Source organism: Podarcis filfolensis, assembly GCF_964270895.1.
Source record: "Podarcis filfolensis genome assembly, chromosome: 8".
NCBI classification, from domain to species: Eukaryota; Metazoa; Chordata; class Lepidosauria; order Squamata; family Lacertidae; genus Podarcis; species Podarcis filfolensis.
In genome coordinates, this window is record NC_139611.1 from 44672074 (window position 1) to 44688392 (window position 16319).

Sequence of the window (16319 nt, forward strand, 5' to 3'; positions counted from 1 at the left end):
ACAGTAAGACAAATCCAACAAATGAGGGAGTGCTGCTCTAGGAACACAGGAACAATATCACCTTATATTGAGCCAGGCTATTAATCCACCTGTCTCAGTATAGTGGATGCTGGTTGGCTGGGTTTCTCTTCAGGGTTTCAGTCAGGAATATTTCCCAGTCCTGCTTGGAGATGCCAGGGACTGAATTTGGGAATTTCTGCATGCAAAGGATATGCTGTGCCACTGAGCTACACCCCATTCCTCAGTACATTTATAGCCCTTTTATGCCTTGGGGGTGACATACAAACATAAGGGAAGAAGTGGTTCCTCAGCAATCTGATAAGCAGATTTTATCATCCGGTTTGTAGATTCCCCTGCTTTTAAATGCACTAAAGTCACCATAGGTTTGCCCAAAGATCTTACTAATGAGCAGACAAATGCAAGTATACATGAATTTGGCTTTTATGTAAGTAACCCTCCCCACCCACAACATACATACATACAACTTAAATAGGAAATGAAACTATCCAGTGCAAAAACCATTGATGTACAGTAGAGTAGCTTTTAACACAAACAGATTACAAAATACAAGGATCACAGGACGCTTTAAAAACTGGATATTGTTTACAATTGCCTTACAATAGCTTTAAATGATTTTATAGTTAACCTCACTGGTTAAACATCACATACATTAATTACACCCAACTACTTTCATTAGTAGGAATATTTTGTTAAACAAATAATAGCCATACATTATTTAGTAGAACCATACTTATATGTATAGTTTGGATTTTGCATGCTAGTGAAAATGAGTATACCCTGCTCACAGAAAAAGTAAAGGTAGTCATGCTGGCCCATTAGAAAAAAAGAAAATCTGTATGAGGGCAACCAAAATATCACACAATAGGTGGCAAGATTTGGAGTTTTTCTTAAAGAAGTCTTCATTAGACAACATGGTAAACAAAAGAATGGGGATGGTGGCGGGGGGGAAACTCGGCAGATGAAGAAGCAGTAGATATCTGGGCACAGTCATAAGGTAGACTGGGGGAGGAGGTAACAGCAATGGAGACGAGTCCACTGGGACAAGTGGGGCACTGCCCCTCCAAGTTCAGTTTGTCCTCAGCTGACCCCCACCTAGCTACTTCCTCACAGGTCCAAGAGGTAGCACAGGCTGTCAGCCTCCTCATCCTTCGTCTCAGAGTTGCCATTGTCTAACACAGCAGACAGGAGAATGGGGATAAAACTAGAATTAGTTGGCCCCTCCTATCACTCGCTTTAGTGCCCCCTACTGTTGGCCTCCTTATCTTCTGCTCTTCCAGTCTCAATGGACACCAGCCTTCACTGGATAACAGGCAACACAGCACCTGGGAAAGGTCTAGGCTAGTTTTGGAAAGGTCAAATCAATGATGAATCTCCTATTGGTGTTTTGGAATATTCATGTTTACAGTACCTGGAAGAAGGTGTGGGGGGCACCAGCAAGAAGAAAAGTGTTAAGATAGTTTCACAGTTAATGAGGCTTGTAACTTGGAAAAGTTCCCTGATGCAGCTGAATTTCTTCAGCTGTGTTTGAAAAAAAAAAGCATTAAAAATGAATAAAAAGTTAGCCTGTATATACATGCATAATGGAAGTTGCAATCACATGAAACCTACACTCGAGACTAGGAAATTTGCACTCCCTGAAGTCCTGGAAATTGTTCCTTCCAGAATCATGGGTGGGTTTTGACTTAAAAGGGCAGATATTCTAAGTAACTAAAATAAGCAAGAAAGGATCATTAATGCTTGGCTGGGAAAGAGCCACACTTCGAAATGTGTGTGTGCCTTGGGATCTAGCCCTGCCCTTGCTTTTCATACATGTGTCAGAGTGCACCAGAAAGGACTCTATGTGGCCCAATCAGGGTCCTCCCTCATGTGCAGGATGCATTAGTATGCTCATGGAGTCCCTTCTGAAGTGCTCAAAAGTCATTGCTTTTGCTGTCTATCATCCTGGTCATGTAAACCTGCTCAGAAAAAAGTATGTTGAGCTGATTTAGGTATTGGGAATGCAGGAATTGCTAGTTGGTTCCGTCTTCTGAACCAACATTTTCTTAGCCACATTGTCTGTGGCTAAGGCTGGGGGAACCTGTCAATATAGAACGCTCAATACAGAAGATCTTCACTGGGTTCCAGCCCATAAAGCTCTGCCAGCATTTTAAACCTGGGACCCCAGTCATTCAGAAAATCATAGTCGATGTCAGAGTCTGAGGATCCTGATCCCAAAGAGCTTAAGGATTCTGCAATGGACTCAGCCCCTTCATAACCATATATGTGGAGAGTGTCATATGGCAGCAAATCCCCGTCGTTGTCAGCTTCGTCTTTTTTCATCTCAATCATAATGCCCATTTCTCCAGTGCCCGAGATCCCATTTCCTGGGGGCTTTTGTACACGGGAGTACACACAAGGCCTGTTCTCCATGGTCATCCTGGGTGACCTCATGCTGGTCTGGCGGACTGAGTTGAGGACTGACACATCGTAGCTGGTGGTGTCCATTTCACCACCACCTTCTTCATCGTAGGCCACCAGCTGCTCGTGGATATCTGTCACATTCTTCCTGAGAATGTTCAGGTCTTTCCTGTGTCGCTTCCTCATAACTATTAGCACCATAATCACTGCAAACAAATCATAAATTAGTTGCAGAATGGAGAAGCAAAACAAGCATGTGGCTGAATAGAAAACGTAACCTGATTCAACCTGAGGTTTGGCAAGGTGGGAGAAGTAACCATCTCTGAAAAATGGTTGCTACCGCATGACCTTAAAGAGCAAAATTACTCCATTTTCATATCCCTTTCTGCCACCCCTTTATGTTCCTTATATGTAATAAAAGGGGTCTTTCCCCCTTTCCCCCTTTCCCCTGGGAAGGCCAGAAATGTGAATATTTTTGAGTAGATTTACCAATGATGGTGAGGATGCAGACCAAGATGGCAAGTAGTGCTTGGACGCTGACTCCCATTTGTTTTGCTGGCTCTTCGCAGAAAGTGAAGTCCCCTTCCTCGTTGCACTTGCAGACATGGATGGCAAGGGTGTTTGTGCTGCTCTGCTGGGGTGAGCCGTTGTCAGAGATGATGATAGGCAAGTAATGGGTTTTGACTAGTTCCCGATTAAACTGTCCGTATTTGACGGTGACATTCGCTGTGCTATCTGAGGAAGGCAATAGCGTCTCATTAAGTGAAAATCTCAAATGGTGATTGCCTTGTAGGAATGCCAGCAGTCTGCTCCTGAGGCTCCTGAGGCAAAGTAATCTTTTAAGGAACCCAGAAAATGTCTGGGTGGCCAGGAGTCATCAAGACTTCTTCTATACAGGAGTGGTTTGTTTTGGGAAATTAGCAGTTTTAGAGCATCAGTTTGATTCAGTGTTGGTCATTTGTTCTGTATTTTTTAATTTTGTGATGTTTTAGTGTTTGTGTTGTACATCACCATGATAGTTTTGAATGAGCTGGCAGTTTAGAAATGTTCTATAAATGATTATACAATATATACAATATATAGACAGCCCGAAATAATTTATAAATAGGGACAAGCAAACCATGAAGCTGTATTTGGAGCATGGCTAGTTAACATTCACACAATGTTTCCTTTTTTCCACCTCATGAAATCCACAGAAACGTACCGTGATTGTCAATTAGAGTGAAGTTGCTCTCTTCAGACACCAAGGAAAACCTGAATTTCACTCCTGGTGACATTTCATCCTTGTCCACAGCAGAAATCATGATAACAGTCTACAGGAATTGAAAAGGTTGTCGTGAATACACAGGGCCATCTTTCCCCTCAAACAATTGCCCAGGAAGGGACTTCACATTATGAGGTACAGTCACTCCCTGGGAGCAATTTGAAAAATATATTGTACCACACAGCCACGGGCTTTTGTGGAGCAGTGTAACAGGTTAAAAAGGTTAAAAAGAAGAAATAGCCAGTCCTTGAAGCACTTCATAAGTACAGTTGTTGATTATGTGGCTTCATCTGCAGATCAGTTTTTTCTTAGTTATATTTTATCGAAAATTTTCAGTGAGAAAAGAAAAGAAAAGAAGAATAACAAAACAAAAGCAAAAGCAAATATTAAAGAAAAATATAAAAATACTTGAAATTGTGATACAATATGAAATAAACAGTTTTGAAACTAAGGGCAATAGATTCTTAATATTATTTTTTGTTGAATAAAACATTAACTATAGAAGCTAAATTATTGTCCCACTGCTTAGGTAAAATAGGAATCTCCAATTCTTTATTCTATTCATTTCTCAGATGCTGTATGTCAAATTGATTAATTGAGACCAGGTATCTGTGGAAAACATTCACCAGCTTTTTAGTCTGAGAGGATTTAACCAATTGTTTTATTATCTTAGGTGTATTAGATGCTGTAAAAGCTTCCAGTCCAAATAAAGATGTTAGCATATGGTGCAGCTGCAAATATTGCCACTGGGCTGAATCAAATAGGTGGTGTTTTTCTTTTAATATAGCACAAGTATAAAATTCATCACTCTCATCTATTAATTGGCCTAAAGTCAATATGCCTGCCTCCATCCTGTTCTTTCATATTACCATTCCCCACCCCACCCTGATTTTTAAAGTGGGATTTCCCCACAAAGTCAGTTTAGCATAGGAAAATCGGTCAATTTTTACTAGACATTGTGTTCCATATTTTCTAGCTGACAATCTTGTTTCAGGAGAATCCTGGGTTTTACTATATTGTGATCCTAGTGCAGTCCATCAAGATAAAGGAGCTATACATCTATATTCTAGGGTTGCCCAAGTTGGGAAGTTATCACTAATTTTGGGTTTCAAATTTCTAGTATTTGTCAATAAATAAGCTTAGTGATATAATACCAAATCCTCCTTGTTTTATTTGCAGTTGCATTTTTAATAATGATACTCTTGGAGGTGAAGAACCCCAAAGGCATTTCCTTAATAAGGGGTTTAATTTTGGGAAATATTTTCTGAGAATATATCTGCAGATCTGATATGCACATAGGTTTAAGGGGGGCAAAATGGGAAGATTCAATCCAAAATGTGGAGCAAATTGGAAACTTCCCCATCTGACTTCCTAGGCTGGCAAGGATTGCTGGTCTGTGCGGCTGAGTAGTGTTAGCAGTTTGGTTCTGATACTTTACCTTTCCTGGTGCGGCATTTTCACACACTCTAGGATTGTAAACATCAGCAAATTCTGGTGCATTGTCATTTATATCAGTAACTTTAATGTAAACTGGTACGTGGGTTTCCAGATTGGGCACAATTCCTGAAGCAAGAAGAAAATCACAGATTTATCAATCAGACATCCATCTGAAATCAAACAGAGGCAACCAGTATTCACACCACATCAGTGCGGTGAGTGAATCAGAGCGGAGGAACCTTGTTGGCTGGCCTCAACTCTGAGACATGTAAGAAGTCTGCAGAGAACTGCCACGTGTAATGCACAATTGTTTGCTTACGGCTATCTTCATGAGATCTGGAATCCTAAAAAGCAGGGTTTTGGCTCACATAGGGTTGTATCCAATTCTAATATCCATTGGATGCAACTTGCAGAGAGCTGAGGAATATGCTTTTCAGATGGTTCATTCCACGTAGGGACAGCAAATCTATCAATTTTAGTTTCTGTCAGTTTCTAATTTTTCCAGTCTAATGTCCAGCTCTCCACATTTCTACATCAGTTTGTGATTTCCCCCCTCCAAAAACATTATCATGAAAGTTCACCAGTATTTTAGTGCAAATTTCTCCCAATATGAATGTTTTTTTTTATGCAGGACCTACTGTATGTATTTTTTCAAAGCAATTTCCCCTAATATAACATGTTTTTGTATGGCATTGTCACCAATACACACATTTTTAATGCTCACTCTATGCATTTTTATAAGCATGCCTTGGTGAGAAACCTGCATTGCAAATTTCAAACAACTGTGAATTTCGAAGGATGGCTGTATAGCTATAGTTTAGGAAAGTGTGAACTAGGTAGATACACCTTTAAATGTGAACTGATTTGAATTTCTCCCTCCCTCCCTGCATTCCGTGATGCTGTATTATCATGCAAATATGGGTTTTTAACATAAAATCATATTCTTGTCAGAATTGGAGGAGTGGGGGAATGAATCAGATAGTAAGACCCTCATGATTGGTGCCATCCACTTGGCACAAGGCCTTGGGATGGTCCCCACTGAAGAATGGCTTTCATGGCATGGATACAACAGTAAAAAGGTTCAAAGAGGGAGGACTTGTATTTTGCCTTCTTATTGCAATCTGCAAAGAAGAGGGAATGGCTGGGTGCCTCACTCTTGTCAAATTCTCTAGTGACATAAGTTCATACTTACTGTCTTGCTCCAGTTCATTGGCTGCCACAGTTATGTTATGCCAGGCACTTTCTTCCCTGTCCAAAGGCTTCAAGGCAGAAATATATCCCGTGGTGGATATTTTGAAATAATTGGATCTCAGGATGTGATATCTGTGTAGGGTGCATTAAAAAATGGTATCAAAGTAGTATCTGAGGAGGAGCCAAGGCAGAGACAGAGTTGGGGCTGGGGATGAGTTGTTGGAAGGGGAACATGAAGCATGGTGCTCTCTCCCTCCCTCACGGTTAGTTCAGGGGCAGGGCATGCAACCACGAGGAGGAGGCGGCTCTGCCACTGCCCCAGCCCCAAAGGCCCAGTCACATGTGATGGGGGTGCCTAGTTGTGCCCCATCAGAAATGTGCATCTGGGGCCACGGCCTCATTGGCCCTGCCCAGGCTATGTCTCTGGTTTAACAACATCTGGAGGGCCATAGGCTCTTCATCCCTGCATTATACAGTATAAAAATTCAATTCTTAAACACATTATCATGGGCTGTATTGTGGATAAAGTGTTGTTGCAAGGGATGCAAACTCAGTTGACTAAGCACTTTTTGGGTACAGAAGAAACTTTCTGTTACCTTATTTTCCGTTTTGCTCTATCTGGGTCATGTGCCGACACAGATCCGATAACCTTTTTGATGTCACTTTCTTCTTGAACTTCAAATATATAGAAAGGTTGGGAAAAGACAGGTGGTTCATCAACATCGAGAACTTTGATGGTTACACTTGCAATACTCTTGGATCCTTTCGTTCTGGAATATGCATAGTTAATGTCGGCATCAGTTGCTTCAACATCAAACTTGTAGGAGGATACCTTCTCAAAGTCCAGTGGCTAAAAACACACACGCGAACATTATCAGTACACAATAAAAAGGGACACTGTGTATACAATGAACATATTTTTTATATTTAGGAACACAGGAAGCTAGGTCACTATTATCTACACTGACTGGCAGCAGCTCTGCAGGGTCTGAGACTGAGGTCTCTCCCACTGCTACCTGGAGATGTTGGATATTGAACCCGAGGTGTCTGCATGCAAGGCAGATGCTCTACCACTGAGCTGTGGCCCTGCTCCTATGGAGAGAGTTATATTTATATTTCTGGTCTGCAAAGCCCATTTTGGAATGAACCTGGAATTTAATGGAAACTCTTGCAAACTCTTCTGGAAGTTTTGTACCCATGTAGATTTATTTAGTCAATTATTAGCCTGTTGTGTGAGAGTGGGTAATAATAATAATAATAATAATAATAATAATAATAATAATGGTTATTTATTTATACTCCGCTCATCTGACTGGGTTTTTCAGCCACTCTGGGCGGCTCCCAACAGAATTAATGATAATAATAATAAAAAAAACGATAAAACACCAGACATTAAAAGCTTCCCTAAACAGGGCTGCCTTCAGATGTCTTCTAAAAGTCAGATAGTTGTTTGTTTCCTTGACATCTGATGGGAGGGCATTCCACAGGGTGGGTGCCACTACCAAGAAGGCCCTCTGTCTGGTTCCCTGTAATCTCACTTCTTGCAGAGGGAACTGCCAGAAGGCCCTCAGAGCTGGACCAGAGCTGAACGATGGGGTTGGAGACACCCCTTCGGGTATACTGGATGTGTCTAGATGTATGAATGGATGTGTGTGAGAAAGTGGTTGTCCCACCCGTCTTTTGTACTGGCCCCACCAACCATGGGCATGTGCTCCCAGAAAATTAAGGGAAGGTAGTTCTTGGTCTCACAAAGATTCCCCACCCCTGATGTAAACAATGATACACTGATCATCACCATACCTTCTTAGGTCTAATTATTCCTTCATTTGTGAAGGGGTTTGGTTCTATTCTGAAGGTATCTTGGTAAGGTCCTTGGACAAAACTGTACTTTGTATTTCTGTTCTGTGGCTCATCAATGTCTTCAACTTCCAGTCTACCAACTTCACCGTCTAACCTGGTATTTTCAGGGACTTCAAAATGGAAGTTTTCTGGAAAACAAACAAATAAAAGTATGTTGGAATAAAAGGAAAATCAGAACACACGTTCTTGCTAACAAAAGGATCATCATTTTTCTCATTTCAGTTTTTATCACTAAATTGTGTGGCATTGGCCTTATGTGTGGCCATCTTGAGTGTTTTCATGCTCTGAGGCCTGGGTATCCTTTTGGCTAAGGGGCTGCATCGGGATCAGCTGTTGGAAACAGGGTGCCCCTGGAGTAGCTTACATAACATACTTTAAATAATGGACAATGTGATGAATAACAGAATATTTGGCAGAAACCAAACTGCAGCAGAATGGAAACAGCACTGATTGTGACAAATGCAGATCACAACAGAAAGTGCAGCCTTCTTACATCCCCATTTGAAATATTCCTGTTTATTTTTAACCAATTATGTAAAACTTGAAATTCAGTATTTTTGTATTTAGAGGCCCCTTCTAATTTGAGGCCCTAAACTGTAGCTTCTGTGTGTAAATCTAACTGTTTGCTGTAGACCCACCCATTCATTCTTTGTTTTCACTGAATGAATGGGAAATGATGATGTGTCAGTTGGTGGTATGGACAGAAGGCTGTGTTAGCTTCAAGGAACACAGGGCTGTAACCAACTTAGCCCTACTCAGAGCTGACCCACTGAAATTAATGAATTTAAGTTAGGCGTGTCCATTAACTTCAATGGGTCTACTCTGAGTAAAAGTAGAATTGCATAACACCCATAGAAAGAGTCAGACCATTGATTCATCTAGCTTAATACTGTCTACTCTGCCTAGCAGTATGCAGTGCCCCCTGCATGGAAACGCTGGACAGCCACTGCCAGCCAGTGTAGACATGCTGTACTGGATGCATCAGTGGTCTGACATGCTGTCATGGAATATATAAACGTTCTAAATATCTAGTCAAATTTGGAACCCACATTGCATTACATTCAACTGAATGCAGTTTCCATGAACTGAGTTAGGAGCAGATGGCTTCATCAAATTTAATTCATTGATTTCGCAAAACTAACTTTTCCTAAATGTTGGGAAGTTGTCGTTGATATCAGTCAGTGAGATGCGGACTGTAGCAGTGCCTGATTCTTCTGAGTGTAGACCGTGGCCATCCACTGCTTCTACCACAATTGTATAAACAGGGGTTTTTTCTCTGTCCAAATCTGGTACAGCTGTGTAGATTGTTCCTGTAAAAGAAAAGCAGAAAGCTAAACATGCATCTGCCTCATCTATCACCTCAACATTTTTTTTTTACTATTAGATTAATCTGTATAACTCAAATTTCTACTGCTTGCCTTTAATTTAACATTTATTTTTAATTTTAAAAACAGTTAACAGAATTTTGACTCCCTCCCTCAGATCACTACTTGCCAGTTTTGGTTGCCCAGCAGTCTTCTCCAAAGCAGTCCTCTCTTCTCCCTTTCCATCCTTCCAAGGTAAACTTTATGTGTGGTGTGGTCTACCTACCTATCTTCTTCAAATCTAGAAAAGCCAGCTGTCATTGTTTGCTCCTCACCAGCAGATGAGGGGGTGAGAAATCCTTTGAACTTTTCAAAGATCCTTCTAATCCCAAACTTTGGTGGTTTCATATCTATTGGTTTGGAAGCTAAATGGGACCACCAGAAAGCATAGGTGCCAACTCCCTGGGGCCCTGAGTGCCTGAGCTCCCACAAAACTCCCCACGAAGGGGCTGGGCACCCACAATTTCAGTGCCAGGGCCATGCACACTGCATGGCACTCACAGCCCCAGGCACCCATGTTTGCAGGGCCAAGTTGGCACTCCTGTCAAAAAGGCATTGGTTTCTGCTTGCTTGGAAGACTCAGCAGGTGGGTATGCAGAAGTATATTATTTCACAATGAGTCTGAAAGTTCTCAAAGATGAACAAACTGACTTGACAGATGATGTGGTGTGGCCTGCCTTCTACATAGAAGTTTCTTACTCAGGCTTGCCTGTTAGTGTGAGCAATAAGAGTGCTTTGTTCTACTTATGGATCTCAGACTTCCCAGGACTAGCTTTCCTGAACTGGGAGGAGTTGAGTCTGGCAGGAATACTTTTCACCAGCTGATTTATTGATATCATACCTACCAGTATCATCTATTTTGAAGTATTGGTTTCCCTGAATAACTTTGTAGGAAACACGAGTATTGCCAAGAATTGTGGGGTCATCAGCATCTACAGCTGTCACTTTGGTGACTGATGTTCCTAGAGAGAGCAAGAGCAAGGGGGGGGGGGAGAGATTGTTACCAAAAGATGATACTTCATTATTAGGGTTTAGATTCTGTTCGTGTAAAAAACTGCCAACAAGAACTGTGATGAATCTGCTTAAAGAGGTGTGAAAAATCGACTCTCCTGAGAAAAACCTTTTCCTTGGTCACCACTTTGAACCCTCCTATTTAATGCTGCTGTTGTTAGGACATTTCTATCCTACATTTGCTCCAAGGCACTCAAGGCCATGTAAGTGTACACAGTTTTTCCTCCCCCCCCCATTTTATCACTGCCACAACCCTGTGAGGTAGGCCAGGCTGAGAGACAGTGACTGACCCAGGCTCCTGGTCCAGAACTCTAGTGCACTACTCCACACTGGTTATAATAAGAATGCTCAATCAATCAATCAAATAAATAAATGTATAGCCTGCTCTGCCTCCCAAAGGAGCCCAGGGTGACAAACAAGTGATGAAACAATAAAAATATATTTAAAACAATTCCAATGCAGATGTAGACTGGGAAAGATATCAGCTTAAAAGGCTTGGTGAAAGAGGAAGCTATTCTGGGGCTAGCCATACAAGTGGCGAGTCAAGGATGGAAAGGGTTAACTAAGAGAAGGGAGAGGTTACTTACAGACCAGGGATCTAGGGTGGGTACTCTATGTGTGTGTGTGTGTGTGTGTGTGTGTGTGTGTTTGTGTCTGTGTGTGTGTGAGCGAGCTCTCAAAGAACATTATGCATCTAAGTGCTAATCTGGGCTTGGCTGAGCTGGCTAGATGTCTCTTGAACCTCCATCCAGGGCCATAAATCACTGCACACGGCTAGCTCCACATGACTAGAGTGGCTCTGAGCCATGGTCTGTTTCTGCAAGTATTCAGCGTAAGAAACTAAGGGAGAGTTAGCTTTCTTACTGCAACTGGATGATCTATGCTTCTTTTCATTTATATTAGGGGTGGGAAACCTCCGGCCTCTGAACCCATTTCTAGCAAATTCTGCCCACTTGCCAATCATGTGACATCATTTGATGTTACCCATCTATCATTTTTATTTGTCCTGTCACTTTCCACATTATCTGGGGCTTTCCCCTGGTTAAACTTAACATTTTACGTATCTTACATTCATTTTAGATGCTTTAAAGACTAAGCCTTAAAGGAGACTTAAATTTAAGAAAATGTTAAATGTTTGCAGAATACATTAAAAAAATGCATATTTTTTTTTAAAAAAAGTTTTGCTGGTCTTTTTGCTTTGTTGGTCTTTCAACCTGCTGACTTTTGCCCCTCCCTTTTCACTTCTGGCCTTGCTTGCTATTGGGCAGAGAAACAGCTTACAACTTCTAGGGTCCTAGGTTGGCTAGGTTTGAATCTGTCCCTTGGGCAGAAAGTGACTCCCCATGCCTAGATTCTGTTAAGGTACTCCTTTTTTTGCATGCAAGCACAGTAGCATTTTTTTAAAAGAGAGAGATGAGCTTACCTAGTGGTGACATTTCCAAGACAGAACCATTAAACACTTTTTGTACAAAAACTGGGGCGTTGTCATTGATGTCATAGACTATGATACGAAACACGGAGGGTTGTTCCAATGACTTATTGGTGAAACGGTCAAGAATGTGAGCCTTCAAGTGGTACTCAGCTTTCTTCTCTCGGTCCAACCTCTCATTTGCAGACACATCTCCCGTGCTGTCTTCCACTCTAAACAGAGTCCCAGCACCTTCCCCTTCAAGAACGTATTTAGCATTGGGATTCCTGATGGTTGATGTGATCTAAAAAGTACAACAAAGTCTGTAAATAAGAATTAAAATGTGAAAGCAGAACAAAATTGTGTCAGTCAGTAAGGAATCCTAGGAACACAGTCTCCAGATGCTGCTGAACTACAACTCCCAGAAGCCATAAGAAGCCTAGCCAATGGCCAGGGACTCATAAAACCCATTGCGCAGGTTGTATATATGTGTAAATAAACCATATTTATATAAGGACACCAAAGTCTTTGCTGTGCCTCATTTCCAAAAGAAAACACAAACCCTGGGTAAGCTGCTTGGAACCCCTAGAGTCTCGTCCTGCATGGAGATAGGGGTGGCATACAACAATATAGTCAATGGAACAATACATTATGAAATCCCCTCGATTGACTGCATGTGACTCAGGCAAAGCTTTTCAGATGGTGTTCATTGCTGAGTTTGATGCTGTCCTTGATGGAGGCAGCTGTATGTTTTCATCTCCCTGAATGTTAGCAGGGTTCTGTCAGGCTGTCATAGTGAAGTGAAGGGGACCTTTCTGGATCAGTGCATTTGCCTGACAGGCTGTGAGTACTGCAGCAAGTACTGTCTGCTAATGTGAGCTTGTTCTGTAGGACATGGCGAAACTTCCTCTCTTTTCCTGGAATTGTCCCCAAAGAGAGTTCCTTCCTTTGTATGTTCGCTCATTCGTCTTCCAAGAAAGGAACAGCATATATCTGATTCCTTCTCAACATGCTTGTGTTAGCTCTCAGACCTGCAAATGCATCTAAACTTTGCTGAAAAGTCATAGTGCTACAATACTAGGGCTTCGTAGAAAATGATAGATTTCCAGCTTTCATGGCTTTAGGTACTTTCATGTAGATTCACGGGCGAAATAATTTCCTGGAACTGCTGTGGTGTGCACTGCTTGTTTAATGTTTGCTGGATAATTTCTATTTCTATTTATTTTATTTATTTATAAAATTTCTATACTGCCCTTCATCTGAAAATCACTTGCTGTTTACAATATATAAACACAAAAATGCATAACATAGTAACAAACAAAAACAATATCCCTTCCCACCCAGTTTAAAAGGCCATAAATTGTTTAATTAGCCAGAGGCCTGGGAGAAGAATGTTTTTGCCTTACATGTAAAGATATGTAAGGAAGGTAGGTGAGCCTCCCTTGGGAGACCATTACACAAGTGGGGAGCCACCGCAGAAAAGGCCCGTTCATGTGTTGCCACTCTCCAGACCTCTCGTTGAGGAGGCACATGAAAAAGGGCCTCAGAGGATGATCTCAGTGTCGGTTCATATGGAGAGAGGACATCCTTGAGGCATTGCGGTCCTGAGCCATTTTAGACTTTATAGGTTAAAACCAGCACTTTGAATTGGGCCCAGAAACTAATTGGCAGCCAGAGCAGCCAGGTCAGGATTGGTTTTATATGCTCAAACTGTCTTGCCCTAATCAGAAGCCTGGCCACTGAATTCTGCACCAGCTGAAGTTTCCAAACCATCTCCAGAGGCAGCCCTATGTATAATGTGTTGCAGTGATCTAACCTAGAGGTTACCAGAGCATAGACGACAGACATTAGGCTATCCCTGTCAAGATAGGGGTGCTGCTGTGTCTCCAGCTGAAACTGATGGAAGGCACTCCAAGCCACCAATGCCATCTGAGCCTCAAGCAACAGCAATGGATCTAAAAGGACCCCCAAGCTGCATACCCACTCTTTCAGACGGAGTACAACCCCATCAAGAGTAGGCAACATCCCAGCCATCTGGTGTAGGGAACCACCCACTAACAGTTCCTCAGTCTTATGTAGATTGAGCTTCAGTGAGGCAGGCAGTAAACCAGCAGAATGTCCAATCTGTCCCAATTGCCCAGGGCCAGGAACACACACTCTAGATCTCCCCCCAAACTGGACAGAGAGTTTGAAGGGGGAGAGAGAATCTCTATAGACCACAGCAACCCCCCTCCCTGATACTGCACTGAATACACAGGGGAGCTCCCAGGTCTCAGTGATGCAGACCAGATTGGCCTCCTCATCCATAATCAGATCATGAGTGAGCGAAGTCTTCTCAGAGCTGAGCTGGCATTCAGCAACAGCAGCCACAGGTTGGATGAGAGGCTGGCACACAGGCAGACTATAGAAATGAAAAGGAATTTGGAAAAACATAGGAAGCTACTTCATACAACGCTGGACAATTTGTCAACCTATCTCAACTCTGCAACTCATAGGCAGAGATCTTCCTCGTCACTAGTTACCTGCTTGTAAGAACATAAGAAGAGCCTGCTGGATCAGGCCAATGACCCATCTAATCCAGAATCCTGTTCTTGCAGAGGCCAACCCAGAGGCCTATGGGAAGCCCAAAAGCAAGACCTTCATGCAACAGTATTCACAGCAAGTGTCTTGGGCCATGGAAGCAGAATGTAGCCATCCTAGCACAAGATGTTGTACATGACATAATGTTTGCTGACTGGGAACAGTTGTGGACCACAGGTATGAAATTCACGGCATGTAATGCCTTAAGAGAGAATATTATGAAAATGATATACAGGTGGTACATGACACCAGTCAAGCTTGCAAAAATTTATCATTTGTCTGATAATAAATGTTGGAAATGTAAAGAGAATGAAGGTACATTCTTTCACCTTTGGTGGACGTGCCCAAGGATCAAGGCTTTCTGGGAGATGATCTATAATGAAATGAAAAAGGTATTTAAATATACCTTCCTGAAGAAACCAGAGGCCTTTCTCCTGGGCATGGTCAGCCAATTGGTGCCAAAGAAGGATAGAACTTTCTTTATGTATGCTACAACAGCAGCAAGAATACTCATCGCAAAGTATTGGAAGACACAAGATTGACCCACCCTGGAAGAATGGCAGATGAAAGTGATAGATTATATGGAACTGGCGGAAATAACTGGCAGAATCCGAGACCAGGGAGAAGAGTCGGTGGAAGAAGATTGGAAGAAATTCAAAGACTATTTGCAGAAACATTGTAAAATTAATGAATGTTAAAATGATGTCGGATTGAAATGAAGCGGCCTTAGCAACAAGGTTAATAAGAATATGTAAAAATTGATTGATAACGGATGAAAATATAAAGTTATAATATGTTGAGATATAGAATTAAGATAAAAAGAAAGAGGGTAAGGATTTGCTGAATTAACCATGTGAATGGGAATACAAAAAAGGGAGGTGTGAGGAGGTCGGGGAAATAAGTAAATGAAATCTAAGATATGAAAAGATTGATTTGTTTTTAACTATTTTCTATTTATCTTTTCTGTATTTTGCATTTTTTTTCCTATGTATTTTTGTACTTTTTGTATTTTTCCTTTTTCTTCTTTTTTACTTTGTAACTTTTTTCTTTTTGTAAAACTTTAATAAATATCTTAAAAAACAAAACAAAACAGAATGTAGCCATCCTAGCTAGTAGCCACTGATAGTTTCTTTCAACTGGAGACTCCAGGAATTGTACTTATGCCTTTCTGCATATAAAGCACATCCTTTACAACTGAACTATGAATTGATGATTCATCAATCGTTAATTGTAAAAGAACAGGGTAAAAATTACATTCATTTGGGAGGATGGGCAGGACTGAAATTCAACAAATATATTCTTACCCTCCCAACATGATGTGGTAGAGTCCCATTGTGTTCTTCGATAATATGCATTTTATTCCAGATCCACTCTCTCTTTATGCGCTTGTTAATATTGCTGTTAACAGCAGTCCTTGTGAAATCTTCTCCATGAGCACTAGTGGGAACCAGCATCAAAGAAAGCAGGAGAAGGCAGCATCTTGCCATCTCTGTGGAAGAAAGCCCTGTAAAGCAATACAAACAATGACTACAGATGTTGTTGGGATCTTTCCAATGAAACTCTCCCCATACACCTGAAGGCCTATCTTGTCTAGCATCCAGCTTCCTACAATGGCCAATCAGATGCCTCTGAGAAGCAGGGCATGAGGACAATAGCTCTCTCTCACTGTTGCTCCCTAGTAGCTGCTATTCAGTAGCATGCCACCTCTAAGTTTGGTGGTATAGTGGTACCATAGGTTACAGATGCTTCAGGTTACAGACGCTTCAGGTTACAGCCTCCGCTAACC

General features: G+C 41.6%; 1 protein-coding gene across 2 annotated transcripts in view; it reads right to left on the minus strand.

The window, feature by feature from the left end:
• Window positions 1-425: 425 nt before the first annotated feature.
• CDH5 (cadherin 5) overlaps window positions 426-16319 on the minus strand; it is a 33429-nt gene continuing 17535 nt past the window's right edge. For both annotated transcript variants that reach the window (XM_083626587.1, XM_083626586.1), the window contains 11 exons: window positions 15838-16037; window positions 11969-12257; window positions 10380-10496; window positions 9313-9480; window positions 8111-8298; window positions 6907-7160; window positions 6312-6442; window positions 5121-5245; window positions 3623-3731; window positions 2908-3153; window positions 426-2624 (listed from right to left, as the gene is read on the minus strand). In XM_083626587.1, the coding sequence (XP_083482713.1) occupies window positions 2116-2624; window positions 2908-3153; window positions 3623-3731; window positions 5121-5245; window positions 6312-6442; window positions 6907-7160; window positions 8111-8298; window positions 9313-9480; window positions 10380-10496; window positions 11969-12257; window positions 15838-16020 (2319 nt within the window). In that variant the 5' untranslated portion in view covers window positions 16021-16037 and the 3' untranslated portion in view covers window positions 426-2115. The remainder of the gene's footprint in view (window positions 2625-2907; window positions 3154-3622; window positions 3732-5120; window positions 5246-6311; window positions 6443-6906; window positions 7161-8110; window positions 8299-9312; window positions 9481-10379; window positions 10497-11968; window positions 12258-15837; window positions 16038-16319) is intronic.